The sequence below is a fragment of the Pteropus alecto genome, unplaced genomic scaffold, assembly GCF_000325575.1.
Source record: "Pteropus alecto unplaced genomic scaffold, ASM32557v1 scaffold68, whole genome shotgun sequence".
Classification (NCBI taxonomy): domain Eukaryota; kingdom Metazoa; phylum Chordata; class Mammalia; order Chiroptera; family Pteropodidae; genus Pteropus; species Pteropus alecto.
The window spans coordinates 9,125,186-9,141,829 of NW_006441386.1; the positions used below are offsets into that span (position 1 = coordinate 9,125,186).

The following is a 16,644-nucleotide window of genomic DNA, read 5'->3' on the forward strand; positions in this document are numbered from 1 at the left end:
GATAATGATTTTCTTAGTCTCCTTCTTTGTTTGCAGATGGGAGGCTTTCTTGAAGACTTTGATTTTCTACAGTTTAGCCAAAGCAGGTGTAGCAGAAATGAGGGCACAGATTAATTCAGGTTTCTCAGACTAGGCACTACTGATACTTTGGGACAGATAATTTTTTGTTGTGGAAAGCTGTCTTGTGCACTTAGGGATGTTTAGCAGCATTTCTGTGTTCTGTTAGCATCTAGCCAGTAGCAAACCCCACTCCTAGTTGCGACAACCAAAAAGTTGTCTCTAGATGTTGCCAAATGTCTCCTGGAGAGCAAAACCTCCCCTGGTTGAGAACCATTGAATTAAGTAAATAATAGTTCTTCCTTATGATCACTTTGGTTTCAACCCGCCTTACAAATAAGCATAGACCCAGCAGCTCAGGGGCCTTAGAAAATCAGGCAGTGAGTATTAAATCAAGCTTAAAAGTGTAATCACCTGAACTCCTTTAATCTTACCTTTTGAAATTTCCATGGGATTTAACCAAAGTGTTGGTTGAAAATATTTCTAGGAATTTGTGAAAAGTTTGTTGGGCAGGGAGTAGATAAGAGGGCATTGTGTCTCTGAGCTCAGAAGTTAATAGCAGTATCATGTCAATACCAGGAACTGGAAATAAATTTAGTTAAAGATAGTGTCTGGTGAGTAGCAGTATGATGTGGTCACTTCTCTAATATTTATCATTGACTCTGATCTTCTTCCATTTCAGAAGTGCAGGAACAAGGACTGTAGCAACAAACTGAAGGCAGCCCTGATAATGGCTCAAGAGGCAGAACAGATCAGTATTCAGGTGAGAGAGGACCACATACCTGCTCCTCTTTGAGACTTGGGACCCAAAGCAAACCATGCACTCTCTCTACTGCAGAAAACCAGTTTGTTCTTCCCCATTACATAGTCTTAGTCTTAGAACTACATAATCTTTTCTTCCCAGGCCATATTCCCTTGATTCCTCAGCTCATCCATTCTTTTCTCTACCCTTGGACAAATGAGACTTCTCTCAGCCCAGACAGAGACAGTTTGTGGTAGGGGGCATTCTCCCGTCAATTCTTAGATGTATGTGCCCTAACCTCTCTTTTATGCAGAGTCAGTTTTTATCCTCAAATTCTGCCTTTGGGAGTGGGATGGAGAATGACAAACAGTGAATTTCCCCTTCCCAGTTATTTATGGAATTATATATTGGAAAAAGATTGTATTATAATATATTATGTATATGTTATAATAGTATATTATTACATATTATTTTACTATAATATAATAGTTAATCTCCACAAAAATCTAGATAAATCTAATGTGAAATTTCAAGTGAAAGTGGTATGGAATATGAATAAAAAACCCATAACTAAAATCTTTAAGACAGAGGACAGCAATAGTCCCTGGGAGAGTAGTGGATGGTGCTTTTGTTTCTTGGTTCCCTCAGGAAAGGGTTAACTTGTTTGGTTTCCGGAGCCGATACAATGGAGCTGACAATGGTGGGGAAGAAAAAGGTAAGATAAGTCAGAGGAATGAGGACTAAAGTGGGAGAGGAGGGATTCTTCTATGAGGGCAGCAGCTGAAGCTTTTATTTATATCTGATGCCATCAACCCAGTTCTGGATTCTATAATAGGAGGTTTTCCATGAATGCCATTGGCCAAGTGTGTGGAATGGATAGATGGATGGACAAATGGAGAGAGGAACTGAGGGGAAGAAGGAGGTGGAGGGGGGTGGTGGTGCATATTGACTAATGATGGGACTTTGAAAAGAGTAGAACCATGATAATCTAGGATCATGTTTTACGGAGAGAATACCCCTTGGACATGAAAGTAGAGTTAGAAGACTGATTCTCTGGGACTGGTTTTATTAACTCATCACCTATTTTATTGGATAAATGATTTAGCCTTTCCTTCCTAATCCTATTCTAGACTTAATGCTCTCTAGAGCTAACAGCCCAGATTCCTTCTTGGAGAAAGAAAAGGAAGAGTCCGAGTTGGAGGAGGAGGAGGAAGAAAAAAAAGTAAGATCTTTGAGATTCCTTTTAGGAGATTTCTATAGGGTGTCTGATTGGCATGGCTTTACATTTATTTACTAAGGAACTGTCCTGTCCCTGCCTCAGGGTAGCCATGACTGGTTGGTCTTATCTTTTAGATGTCTCCAGGGAAGGAGACTTTCTTCTTTCCTCAGTTATTCTCTCTAATATATCACATCTCTAGGAACTTATTTCTTGATTTTCATCCCAGTTCCTACTAGGATATAGTTCTTTGATTCTTACTGGAGCAATTTCAGAGAATAGCAGGTTGCCTCTCTTCACTTTTCCTTCTCCCCTATGAGGACACTTAGGATATTCACTCACTTGTTTCCTTAGTCTCTTTTCAGGACATGAAATATAGATTTGTTTTTCACATTTAAAGAGATTTGTTAGAGTGCTGTTAGATTCACAGCAAAATTGAGATGAAGGCACATATAGTTCTCATATACCCCCTGCCCCCAAACATGCATAGCTTCCTCCATTATCAACATCCCCCACCAAAGTGGTGCATTTGTTATAATCAGTGACCCTACATTGACACATTATGATTACCCAAAGTTCATAATTTACATTAGGATTCACTCTTGGTGTTGTACATTCTGTGGGTTTGGACAAATGTATCAATGACATGTATCCATCATTATAGTATAATATAGAGTGTTTTTACTAACCTAAAAATCCAATGTTTTTCACCTATGCATCTCTCCCTACACCATATCCCTCACCCTCTGACAACCACTGATCTTTTTACTGTCTCCATAGTTTTACCTTCTCCAGAATGTTATATATATGGAATAATACAGTATGTAGCCTTTTCAGACTGGCTTCTTTCACTTAGAATTTTGCATTTAAAATTCTTCCATGTCTTTTCATGGCTTGATGGCTTATTTTTTTTTCTGAATAATATTCCATTTTTTAGATGTACTACTGTTTATCCATTCAACTACTGAAGGATGTCTTGCTTCTATGTTTGGGAAGTTATGAATAAAGTTGGTATAAATATCTGTGTACAGGTTTTGTAGGAACTTAAGTTTTCAACTTTTTTGGGTAAATACCAAGGAGCTTGATTGCTGGATCATATGGTACGAGTATGTTTAGTTTTGTAATCACTAAACTGTCTTCCAAAGTGACTATATCATTCATTGTACATTACCACCAGCAGTGAATAAAAATTCCTATTGCTCCACATCCTTGCCAGCATGAGATGTTGTTAGTGTTTTGGATTTTGGCTACTCTGTTTTTTTCTCAGTCTGTGTCTTGCGTTCTAATTCTCTTGACATTGTATTTTGTAGAGCAGAAGTTTTTAATGTTAATGAAGTCCAGCCGATCAATTATTTCTTTCATGGTCTTGTGCCTTTGGTATAGATAAAAAGTTTTTTCCATACACAGGTTATCTAGATTTTCTCTACGTTATTAACTCTATGATATTTTCTAGAAGTTTAATAGTTTTTAATTTTACACTTAGATCTATAATATGTTTGGAGTTCATTTTCATGATGGTCATAAGATCAGTGTCTAGATATTTTTTTTTTGTATGTGCATATTCATTTCTTCCAGCATTATTTGTTGAAAAGACGGTCTTTACTCTATTTAATTGCCTTTGTTCCATGTTAAAGATTAGCTGACTATATTTATGTGGGTCTATTTCTGGGCTCTCTTTTCTGTGCCACTGACCAATTGGTCTATTCTTTTGTAAAACCACACTGTTTTGATTACTGTAGCTTCATAGTAAGTCTTGAAGTTAGCTAGGGTCAGTCCTCCAACTTTTGTTCTTCTCCTTCAATATTGAGTTGGCTATTCTGGCTTTTTTGCCTTTCCATATAAACTTTAGAATCAGTTTGTTGATGTCCACAAAATAAATTGCTACAATTTTGATTTGAATTGCACTGACTATAAATCAGGCTGGGAAAACCTAACATCTTGACAATATTGATTTTTCCTATCCACAAATATGGAATATCTCTTCATTTATTTAGTTCTTTGATTTCATTCATCAGTTTTGTAGTTTTCCTCATATAGACCTTGTACATATTTTGTTAGATTTATTCTCAAGTATTTCATTTTTTGATACTAATATAGATGGTATTGTGTTTTTATTTATAAAATGCCACTTGTTCATTGCTGGCATATAGTAAAGTGAATTTTGTATAATATTAACCTTGTATTCTGCAGCCTTGCTATAATCGCTTATTAGTTCTTGGAGTTTTTTGTCAATTTTTTTGGATCATCTATATAAACCATCATGTCATCTGTAAACAAAGACAGTTTTAGTTCTTCCTTCCCAATCTCTATACCTTTTATTTCCTTTTGTCTTTTAATATGCTGTTGAAAAGGAGTGGTGAGAGGGGACATCCTTGTCTTGTTCCTAATCTTCGTAGGAAAGCTTCTAGTTTCTCACTATTAAGTATGATATTAGTTGTAAGTTTTGTGGATATTCTTTATCAGGTTGAAGAAATTCCTCTCTGTTCCTAGTTTACTGAGATTTTTGCCATGAGTTTGTGTTGGATTTTGTCAAATACATATTCTCTATATATTGATATTATCATGGATTTTTCTTTTTAACCTATTAATGTAATGGGTTGTGATGGGTTGTGAGAATTGACTATCAAATGTTGAACCAACTTTACATGCCTTGGATGAATCCTTCTCGTTCATGGTATATAATTCTTTTTCTACATTGTTGAATTTTATTTGATAATATTTCATTGAAGATTTTTATATCTCTGTTAATAAAAAAAATTGGTCTAAGTTTTCTTGCATTTTTCAGGCTTTGGTATTAGGGTAATGCTTGTCTCATACAATGAGTTAGAAAGTATTCTGTTTCTATTCTCTGAAAGAGATTATAGAGAATTTTAACTGTTTGGTAGAATTCACCAGTGACCCATCTGGGTAAACTTTGTGTTTTGGAAGGTTATTAATTATTGATTCAATTTCTTTAATGCCTATGCAGGTTGTTGTTTTTTTTCTTGTGTGAGTTTTGGCAGATTGTGTCTTTTAAGGAGTTGGTCCGTTTTATTTTGGTTATCAAATTTGTGGGCATAGAGTTTTTCATAGTATTCCTTTATTATCCTTTCAATGTCCATGGGATCTATAGTGATGTCCCCTCTTTAATTTCTGATATTAGTAATTTGTTTCCTTTTTCTTTTTTTCTTAGCTAACCTGACTAGAGGCTTATCACTTTTATTGATTTTTTCAAAGAACCAGCTTTTAGTTTTGATTTTCTTTACTGATTTCCCTTTTTCAGTTTTATTGATTTCTGTTCTAATTCTTATTCCTTTTCTCCTCCTTACTTTGCTTTTTTTTCTAGCTTCCTAAGGTTGAAACTTAGATTATTGATTTCAGATCTTTCTTCTTTTCTAATATATGCATTCAATGCTATAAATTTCCCTCTAAGCACTGCTTTTACTACATCCCACAAATTTTGATAAGTTGTGTTTTTATTTTCATTTAGTTTAATATATTTTTAAATTTCTCTTGAGATTTCTTCTTTGACCTATGTATTATTTAGAAGTGTGTTGTTTTATTTCCACATATTTTGAGATTTTCCAATTATCTTTCTGTTGTTGATTTCTAGTTTAATTCTGTTGTGGTTTGAGAGCAGACATTCACTGATTTTTATTCTTTTAAATTTGTTAACTTGTGTTTTATGGGCCAGAATGTGGTCAGTCTTGGTGAATGCTTCCATTTGAGCTTGAGAAGAATGTGTATTCTGCTGTTATTGGGTAAAGTAGTCTATAGATGTCAATTATATCCAGTTGATTGATGTTGTTGTTGAGTTTAACTATGTCTTTACTTATTTTCTGCCTGCTAGATCTGTTCATTTCTGACAGAGATGTGTTGAAGTCTCTAACTATGATATTGGATTCAGCTATTTTTCTTTGCAGTTCTGTCAGTTTTTATCTCATGTATTTGGTATTCTGGTGTTAGGCATATATACTTTGAGTGTTGTGTGTTCTTAGAGAATTGACCCCCTTATTATTATGTAATGCCCTCCTTAATCCCTGATAATATTCCTTGCTTCTAAATCTACACTATCTGAAATTAATATAGCTACTCCTATTTTCTTTTGACTAGTGTTAGCATGGTATATTTTTCTTCATCCATTTACTTTTGTAATCTACATGTGTCTTTATATTTAAAGTGGTTTTCTTGTAGACAAGACCCAACATATAGTTGGGTCTTGTTTTTTCATCTGTTCTGACAATCTGAGCTTCCTGGATCTGTGGGTTGGTGTCTAACATTAATTTAGGGAAATTCTCAGTCATTATTATTTTTAGTATTTCTTTAGTTTCTTTCTCATTTTTTTCTCCTTCTAGCATTCCTTGTATGCTTATGTTGCACATTTTGTAGTTGTCTCACGATCTGTGGATTTTTTTTCAGTTTTTGTTCTTTTTGCTATCGAGTTTTGAGGGTTTCTGTTGAGATATTCTCAAGCTCAGAGATTCTTTCCTCAGCTATGTCCAGTCTACTAATAAGCCTGTCAAAGGCATTCTTCATTTCTATGTTTTTGATCTCTAAAATTTCCTTTTGATTCTTTAAGGAATTCTGTCTCTTTGCTTACATTGTCCTTCTGTTCTTGCATGCTGTCTTCTTTAACCATCAGAGCCTTTGCATAGTAATCATATTTGCTTTGAATTTCCAGTCTGATAATTCCATGCCATGTTTGGTTTAATAGTTGCTCTGTGTCTTCGAATTGTTTTTTGCTTTTTGATATGCCTTGTAGTTTTTTTCTTGATTGCCAGACATGACGTACCAGGTAAAGGAACTGTGGTTAATATGCCTTTAGTAATGTGGTGGTAAAATGTCAGGCGAGGGAAGTGTTCTGTAGTCCTATGATTAGGTCTCAGTCTTTTAATGAACCTATGCCTCTGGACTGTGAACTTCACAAGTGTATTTGTATCATCTTCAATTTCTTTCTTCAATGAGTTATAATTTTCCAAGGACAGATCTTTCACCTCCTTGGTTAAATTTTATTATTATTTTTAATGCAGTTGTGAATAGGGTTGTTTTCTTAATTTCTCTTTCTGATTGTTTATTATTGGTATATAAAAGTGCAACTGATTTTTGAATATTAATTTTGTATCCTGCTACTTTAGTGAATTTGTTTATCTGTTCTAACAGTTTTTTTTTGGTGTGGAATCTTTTTTTTCAAACCTTAATTTAATTAGTTAATTAATTATTTTAGCCTATAGCATCTAGTGTTACTCTCCCATCTAAGTACTAACCAGGCCCAACCCTGCTTAGCTTCCGAGATCAGACGAGATCAGGCGTGTTGAGGGTGGTATGGCCGTAGACTTTTTTTGTGGAATCTTTAGAGTTTTCTATATATAGTATCATGTCATCTGCAAATAATGACAGTTTTACTTCTTCCTTTCCAGTTTGGATGCTTTTTATTTCTTTTATTTGTCCTAGCTGTGGCTAGGACTTCCAATACCATATTGAATACAAGTAGTGAAAGTAGACATCCTTGTCTTGTTTCTGATCTTAAGGAAAATGTTTTTAACTTTTCCCCATTAAGTGTGATGTTAGCTGTGGGTTTGTCATATATGGCCTTTATTATGTTGAGGTATGTTCCCTCTATTCCCACTTTGCTGAGAGGTTTTTTTAATCATAAGTGGATGTTGGATTTTGTCAAACACTTTTTCTGCATCTATTGATATGATCATATAATTTTCATCTTTCAATTGGTTAAAGTAATGTATCACATTAATTGATTTGCAGATATTGAATCAATCTTGCATTTCAGGAATAAATCCAACTTAATCATGGTGTATGATCTTTTTAATGTATTCCTGAATTCAGTTTGCTAATATTTTGTTGAGGATTTTGTGTTCATCAGAGATATCGGCCTATAATTTTCTTTTTTGTAATGTCTTTGTCTGGTTTTGGAATCAAGGTAATGGGGGCCTTGTAGAATGAGCTTGGAAGCTTTCCATCCTCTTGAATTCTTTGGAATAATTTGAGAAGGATAGGTGTTAATTCTTCTTTGAATGTTTGGTAAAATTTACCTGTGAAGTCATCTGGTCCAGGACTTTTGTTTTCTGGAAGTTTTTTTTTTTTTTTTTTTTTTTTTTTTTTCCTGTTCAATTTTCTTGGGGAGAATCGGTCAGTTCAGACTTTCTGTTTCTTCTTGATTTAGTCTTGGAAGATTGTATGTTTCTATGAATGTATCTATTTCCTCTAGATTGTTCAATTTGTTGGCATATAATTGTTCATAGTATTTTCTTATAATCCTTTTTTATTTCTGTGGAGTCAGTTGTCATTTCTTTTTTTTCATTTCTGATTTTTCTTGATGAGTCTGGTTAAAGCTTTATCAATTTGTTTATCTTTTCAAAGAACCAACTCTTGGTTTCATTGATCTTTTTGATTGTTTTTTTTTTTTTTAGATTCTATTTTGTTTATTTCTGTTCTGGCTTTCATTGTTTCCTTCCTTCTACTCATTTTGGGCTTTATTTCCTGTTCTGTTTCTAGTTCCTTTAGGAGTAAAGTTAGATTGTTTATTTGCAATTTTTCTTGCTTCTTGAGGTAGGTCTGTATTGCTATGAATATCACTCTTAGGAATGTATTTGCTGTGTCCCATAGATTTTGGGTTGTTGTAATTTTGTTTTCTTTTGCATCTAGATATCTTTTGATTTCTTCCTTGATCTCATTGTTAGCCCACTCATTGTTTAGTAGCATGTTATTAAGCCTCCTTGTGTTTGTATATTTTTCATTTTTTTTTCTTGTAATTGACCATTGTGGTCAGAGAAGATGCTTGATATAATTTCAGTTTTCTTAAATTTACTGAGACTTGATTTTTGGCCTGACATGTGTTTCATCTTGGAAAATGTTCTATGTTCACTTGAGAACAATGTACATTCTGCTGCTTTGGGGTAAAATACTCTAAAAATATCAATTAAATTTATCTGGTCTAATGTATCATTTAAGGCTGCTGTTTTCTTGTTGGTTTTCTATCTGGAAGATCTGTCCATGGGTGTCAATAGGATGTTAAAGTACCCTACTATGACTATTACTGTTGATCTCTCCCTTTATGTCTATCAATATTTGCTATATACATTTAGGTGCCCCTATGTTGGGTGCATAAATGTCTACTAGGGTTATATACTCTTGTTGGAGTGATCCTTTTATCATTATGTAATGTCCTTCCTTGTCTCTTATTATAATCTTTGTATTAAAGTCTGTTTTGTGTGATATAAGTATTACTACCCTAGCTTTTTTTTCCATTTCCATTTGCATAAGGTATCTTTTTCCACCTCTTTACTTTAAGTTTGTATGTGTCTTTTGATCTGAATGGATCTCTTTTAGACATAATATAAATGGGTCTTGTTTTCTTATCCATTTGGCTACCCTGTGTCTTTCGATTGGAGTATTTAATCTATTTACGTTTAAAGTGTTTATTGATAGGTACATAATTATTGCCATTTTATTATTCATATATACGTGTTTTCCCCTCCTCCTTTTTCTTAAAGAAGTCCCTTTAACATTTCTTGTAATACTGGCTTTGGTAATGAATTTCCTTAGCTTTTTCCTGTCAGAGAAGGTCTTTATCTCACCTTCAATTTTAATTGATAGCCTTTCTGGGTAGAGTAGTTTTGGTTGTGGGTTCTTGCTTTTCATCATTTTGATTTTTGTGCCAATCCTTTCTTGCCTGCAAAGTTTCTGTTGCAAGATCAGCTGCCTTTCTCTTTCTGCTTTTAGGATTCTCTGTGTGTTTTAATTATGATGTGTCTTGGTGTGGGTCAGTTTGGGTTCACCTTGTTTGGGACTCTGCTCTTTCTGGACTTGTATGTCTATTTCCTTCACCAGGTTAGGGAAGGTTTCAGTAATTATTTTCTCAAATAGGTTCTCAATTCCTTGCTTTATTTTCTCTCTTCTCCTTCTGGTACTCCTGTGATCCGAACGTTGTTACACTTGATGTTGTCCCAGAGGTCTCTTAAATCCTTTTCTCTTTTTGCTATTCTGATTGGATGTTTTCTGTTACCTTGTCTTCTAAATCCCTGACTTGATCCTCTGCTTCATCCAATGTACTGTTGATTCCTTCTAGTGTAGTCTTCATTTCTGACTGTTTTTCTTTTTAATGATTTCTTGTTCTTTTTTATGCTTACTATCTCCTTCCTGAAGTTCTCATTGAGCTAATCTATACTTTCCTTAAGTTCATTTGAACTTTGTATCTGGTAGGTTCCTTGCCTCCATTTCATTTAGTTCTTTTTCTGGAGCTTTTACTATTCTTTCATTTGGGACATTTTCTTTGTTTTCTTATTTTTTCCCCCTCCCCCTTTGTTTTCTTATTTTGACTACCTCTCTGTATTCATTTCTATGTATTAGGTACATCTGCTATGTCTCCCACTTTTAGCCAGGTAGCCTTATGCAGTAGGTGTCCTGTGTGGCCCGGTGGCTCAGTCTCCCTGATCACCTGAGCCAGGTGCTCCAGTAGTGACTCTCATGTGGTTGTGTGTGCCCTCTTGTTGTAGTTGAGCTTTGATTGTTGTTGGTACAATTAAGGATCAACTACAACAGTGAGTAGGATCGACTCTCAGGCTGCCTTGCTGTGAGGATTGGCCACGCCCATGTCATATGAGCTGCTGTGCAGAGGCTGATCCTCCAGAGTGGGGTTCACCCCAGTGGGTTCATGTGCCTGTTGAGACCACTCTTTGGGTTTGCTGCTTGTGGAGCTAATCAGGTGGTGCTCTGCTGAGATCTAACGCTAGCCTCTGGATGTGTTGGTTTCTAAAGCCCCTTGGGAGAGGCTTCTGTGCAGGCCAAGGTAGGAGCTAAAAAGCTATCCATGTTTGGTTGCTGACTGAAGTGAACCTGGGGATATGTAGGAGAGGCCAAATGGTGAACTGAGGCCGACTACCACCAGTACCGGGCCTGGGGCAGCTCATCAAAAGGCCAGGGGCACCCCCAGGCCTGAGACTGTCTGCCAACTGCCTCGGGAGTACCAGGGTTGGATGAGGCAGGGTCAAGGGAGTCACCAGGGTGGGGCAAATGGTGTTCTCCAGGTTGGTGCATATTCAGATTTATTGCCAGTGCTGAGCCTATGGTCACTCTCAAAAACATAGCTCACACAGAGGCCAGCTGCTGCCCTCTTTGGGCCCATAGACCTCCAAGATTTGTTCAAGAAATGCTGTACCTACAGCTGGGGCTGGTTGCCTGCCACTGAAAATGTCTTTCAAGATGCATGAGCTGAGGTCTGCTGATTGCTGAGAATCCAGGGTAAGGCTGTTTGCCCAGTAACCAACCAAAATTGCTACCAGGCAATTTTTGATTTGGTTGGGGAAGTGTCTCTGGTGGAGTGAGCAGATCTCACCAGGCCAATGCAGATTCAGTTTTGGCCATGTGGAGAGAAGGATCAACACAGGCAAGATGGTGCTTACTTGCAGGCTGCACAAGAGGAGGACTCAACAAAAGTATAATAGTGGTTGTTCCTCTAGCCCTCACCCTGAAGTCACACAACTCAGTCTTTCCCTGTATGTCTCTGTTACCCCTGAGCTGCTATTCCTCCACAGGAGCCCAGGGTGAGTGCCTGCAAGTGAGTGAGACTGTGTGTGGGCCCTTTAAGGGGACATCTGGATTTCCAGCTGTCTTCCATCTTACATGGATGCCTGGACTCTCCACTGGTTTTCATAACAAGGTCTCCTCTTCCCGGGACCAGAAACCTGGGTTGGGGAGCCTCGGTGTGGGGCTGGGACCCCTTGCTCCTCTTGGTGGGGGGCAGCCTCCACAGCCGAGATATCCCTCCTGATGCTCAACTACCATATGTGGGTATAAGACCAGCCTGTTTTGTGGCTCCACCCCTCCTACCAGTCTCGATGTGGTCTCTATATTCTCGGTTATAGGAGTTCTGTTCAGCTAGTCTTCAGATCATTCTCCATGTTGACTGTTTAATAATTCAGTAGCAATTTTAGTGTGGCCATGGGAGGAGGCATGCACAGTGTTTACCTACCCTGCTATCTTGACCAGAATCCTCTGTCTGTCTCTTCAGTCTTGAAGGTAGTAGTTTGTCCTATGTCCTCACCTCATTTACATATCCAAGAAGAATTGTTGATTTTTAGTCTGTTTAGCTTTTTAGTTGTTATTAGAACAGAGCGGTAACTTTCCAAGCTCTTTACATATAGAACTGGAAACTGAAACTGGAAACTGAAGTTCTAAAGTATAGATTTTCACATTCTCTTTTAATTTTTAATTTACCAATATTTTTCATTTTGTGGCCTACCTTTCTGTCTCTTGTGCAGAAAGCCTTGCAGTAACTAATATCAAATAGATATTAGTATAGGAAGGGTGATCATTTTTATCTTTGTTATCATTGATTAAAACAGTATCAGGCTCATATAACCTAATTTGACTGTCCCTCCACCCATCATTTCTGTAGCATCCTACTCTATTAAAAACACAGTCATGTGATTTCATTATCTTCTTTTATTTTTTTCTCTCATCCTTAGGATCCAACTTTGCTCAGTCCCAAGACAGCCAAAATTCAGGCAAAAAAAACAAAGGCAAGAGGTAAGCAAGCTAGGTGGAAATGGGACATGTGCTACACTTAAGGCAGGGCAGAAACAGAGAGTGGAAGGAGTCTGCAGGTAGCTGGACCTTACTGATGGTCTCAGCTTTAGAACCCGAGAAAACAGGCAAGTTTCATGCTAGTGTCACTGGAGAAGCTTTAGCCTCCTCACTTTTGGATATTGAATTATAAAATCTTAGATTACAGTTGGAACGAGTGTTTTAAATTCTTAGCCAAGAAGGATGACTTCATGGAGAAGGCAGGTTCTAAGGAGAACTATAAAGAGAAGATGATCCAAGGAAGAAAAAAAAAAGAAATATTTGGGGAGTGGCGGGGGGTGGGGAACCGAGAGAATTTACTAGATTAAGATTTGCAGAAGATGCAGAGCAGAGACTTAAATATGGGGAGTCCATAGACCCTTTCCAATCTGTCATTTAGAGAGAAATAAACAAGTGTCCTTGATGGATGGGGGTTGGGGGTGATACAGGCATAGCAGATGGACGAGATGGGACCTCGCAAAGGAAGGCCATGAAGAGATCTCTGGTAAATGAACCTGCAGCTGCTCTTGTACCCATAACGGGAAGGAAAGAAGTGCATGGGAATTCAGATCCTGACCAGTCAGGTAAGGCTGTAGACTTGGGAAAAACTGTGGGGAAGTGAGGTTCAAGTCTGCATCTCCCCTTCCTAGAATTATTTAAATAGAATTATTTAAAAATAATTCTGCAACTTTTAATATCTTTAAAAAGGACAAAACTTAGGCCAAAAGGGTATCTCTCAGATTGTAGAATGCAGCACACACTATAGAAACATAACGGTTATTGGTATGATGTGATCCAAGGATAGAAGAATGGTTAGGAGGCAGGAACTAATATTTATTGAGTATTGCCATTCACTGGCTAGATACATATTTTCATGTTTATTTTCTTTATTTTTTTTTTTCAATATTTCTTTGACTGGTTATTTGCCATTTGAAAGATAAGGAGACTGAGGCTCAAAGAGTTTAAAATTTGCTCAAGATCATGTCTAGCATGTGGCCGATCCATGGCCTGAATCCAGGTCTTTCTGACTCCAAAGTCCATTTCTTTCTATAGAGAAAAGTAATCTTTTTCAGAGAATTTTTTTAGAAATGGAAATTTAGCAGTTTGATATATAAAAGGTAAAGACAGATGACCTAATGAGACTCTCAGTTTTGTCAATTTTTCATTTAGGTGTTAAGAAAAAATTTAAAGCTCCCCAAAGCAAGGTCTCAGTAACCAGTTTGTCTGAACACAAAGAGGTTAGAATGGTGCCAAAGGGCCTGATCCCACCAGCTTATCATGAGACTTGTTCTGTGGCGGGAAAAGAAGAGCCTGGACACCAGGAGCCACAGTCTCAGGAGGCTAGAAGCTTCCCCACTGATGATGAAGCCTCCAGTGACCTGGACCTGGAGCAACTCATGGAAGATGTTGGAAAATTGGAGCAGAGGGTGAAGCCACAACATAGAGATGATGCAGAGTTCACCTTCTTTGAGGAGTAGTTCTGTGCTCTGTTCTCTCACTCCCTTCCCTGGAAGCAGGAGGGAGAGGTTCTCACAGAGTGCCTGAGAAGTGTTGGGATTGATCATTGACTACAAGGTTAACTGGCTAAAGTCAGAATTATGTGGTTTACGTGTTAATAAAGTAGGTTACTGGCTTAATTGGTTTGGTTTATCTCTAACTACATGCTCCCTTTTGGCTGCTCTCTCTCTTTCATGTCATTGTGGCACATCATTGTTTCTGGTGGGAGGCCTCTATAGTATAGGAATCTGGGAAGGCAATGATAACTGAGTCCTGGGAGAAGGACATTGAGAAAGGGAGGTCTGGATTCAAATCCTGGCTCACCACTTACCGGCTGCATGGCTTTGGGAAAAGTACCATAACCATTTTGACTCTTCGTTTTATACCTCAAATGAGTACATTCAATACCATATTCAGGGTCGTTCATGATATTTAAATGAGGTGATAGAAGTAAAGGCTTAACATGATCCATACTAGTTATTATCATAAGGGAAATACAATGGTTGATTGCGGGGCAGACCTTGGGTTCTGAGCTACCTAACAGTGTTTGGGGACTTAGTGTTTCCAGGCTTGAGGCCTGAATCTTGGGTGTGAGCTATCTATTATAGTACATTTTTGGAAAGAAGGACAGAAGTTGAAGGTCACATCAGTTTTCTCCTTAGTTGCATTGGGCAATCCTACAGGTACTTTTATTTTTGTGGGCAAGGGCAGGAGGTCGAAGAGGGAATTAGAGCAGATAACTCTTTCTCTCAGGTCCTTGGTGGCTTTTAACCTCTGCTGGCTTCTGAATCATCTGTGTCTGGCTGGGGTTATTATGGGAAGTGGTGATCCCTTTATACAGCTTACTCTAAGGAGGTCATCATTCAGTCCCACTCATTAGGTCTTTAAGATCGAATATAGGGTCTCTTTGTGGGGGCTGTCATGGGAAGGGTAGCAGGAAGGTGCTGATGGTGAGGTCAAGCTGGAGAGAGCAAGGGAGGCATAGAGGATGCCATCATCCTGGGTGAGAACAGAAAGAGAAGGGGGTTAGAGAGAGGAGGGGGAGCAGACCCCATCATAAAGCAGTAATCTACAACCGCCAATACCACAGTCCCACTCTTCCTTATACTCCAACTACTCCAAACTTTCTTTTAATTTTTTCAGGCCCTTGTCTGAATTGCTTACCTTGGAGTCCAGCTTGGGGTCGCTTTGTTGTCCTAGGAAAAAAGTCAAGATATACTGGGTCAGGTGGCATGGCAGTCAGGGTAGGGAAATAGACAGTGGGCTCAGTAGTGAGGTCATGTAGTGTGTCGGGACTAGGGTCACGTGGGAGGGATAGGTGAGGCCTGAGAAAGAGGCAAATGCTTAGAGGCACATGTGTGGGGAGGGAGTGTGGGGAAGAAGGACGGGCCAAGCTGGAGAGTGGGGAGTGACAGTAGGACTGACCTTTATTCCCAGTATTCTCACACTTCTCCTCAGTGTTTTGGAAGGATCCCCTGCATGGGAACAAAAGGGTGGGAAACGCATTCGAGGCTGGGCAGAAAAGAGTTAAAACCTGCATCAGGCTGGTTCTCTTGTGGGGGTCTCTGCAAACTGCTTGGACATAGAAGATGTAGGCAATAGTTTGAGGGTCTCAGAAGGAGGCTGCCTTGGAGTGGATTGAGAGGCAATTTGCGGTGTAGCCCAGGAGAGGTCCCTAAGTGCCAGCTGAAGGTGGCTTGTTCTAGACAAGCAGCTTTTGTTGGAAGGAGGCGCAGGGAGGAGACAGCAGAAGGGTGAGCTCTCCTGTCCTCTCTACTGGCACTGACTTGGTTAAAACTGGAGACGGAAAACCAGAGAAACTAATGCCACATCTTCTGGGTGGGTGCTCAGGCTTTGGTCTCCAGGAGATACATCCTGGGAGGTGACCCGAGGAAGGCAGCTGGCAAAAGTCAGGGAGTTAGAGACATGAAGAAGAGGGGCTGTGGGAAGGGTAGGAGTGGAAATGGGAAGAAGGATGGAGGAAATGAAAGCTGTGGGAGGGTGAGGAGGACCAGCGCTCAGGAAAGGAAGGGAGGCAGGGTGTGCGCAGAGGAGAGGAGGCCAGGCTGGGAGCTGAGGAGGGAAGGCGCTCTGAGGAAAGGCAGCTGGTAGAGGAGCTGAGGACAGAGGTTTCTTCTGACCCCTTTTGGGTATGTCACCCAAAAAGGTGAAAAGGCAGTTTGGATGATGAGCAAGAAAGAGGAGAAAATGTGGAAGAGGTAGATCTGTTTGGGAAGGATGATGTTCAAGGTGGAGAGAAAACAGGATGAGCAGAGGAAACACTTAGCAATGGCGACAAAAAGAGGATAAAGGAAATACCAGAGAAAGACCAAGGAAGACATTCTGGGAAAGAATCGGAGAAAGCGCTGGAACCCTTAGGTCCACTCTTCTCATTGATTTTGTTTGTTAGTTAGTTTGTTAGTTTGTTTTAAGGAACCAGAGCCTCAGGAAGTGAAGAGCCGGGCCTGTTAGGGACATGAGGATGCGGATGGGAAAGTCAAGGATGAGAGCAGCTGTGAAAAGCTACCTAGTACAGTTCTCATAAAGACACTTTCCCAAAATAGCACCCCCCTCC

General features: G+C 38.7%; 1 protein-coding gene across 3 annotated transcripts in view; it reads left to right on the forward strand.

Annotated features, from left to right (window-relative positions):
- Nucleotides 1-14,209, forward strand: part of ZCWPW1 (zinc finger CW-type and PWWP domain containing 1) — a 33,212-nt gene extending 19,003 nt beyond the window's left edge. For all 3 annotated transcript variants that reach the window (XM_025051546.1, XM_015594588.2, XM_025051547.1), the window contains exons 13-18: nucleotides 740-820; nucleotides 1,448-1,514; nucleotides 1,930-2,021; nucleotides 12,476-12,536; nucleotides 13,022-13,156; nucleotides 13,743-14,209. In XM_025051546.1, the coding sequence (XP_024907314.1) occupies nucleotides 740-820; nucleotides 1,448-1,514; nucleotides 1,930-2,021; nucleotides 12,476-12,536; nucleotides 13,022-13,156; nucleotides 13,743-14,050 (744 nt within the window). In that variant the 3' untranslated portion in view covers nucleotides 14,051-14,209. The remainder of the gene's footprint in view (nucleotides 1-739; nucleotides 821-1,447; nucleotides 1,515-1,929; nucleotides 2,022-12,475; nucleotides 12,537-13,021; nucleotides 13,157-13,742) is intronic.
- Nucleotides 14,210-16,644: the final 2,435 nt, after the last annotated feature.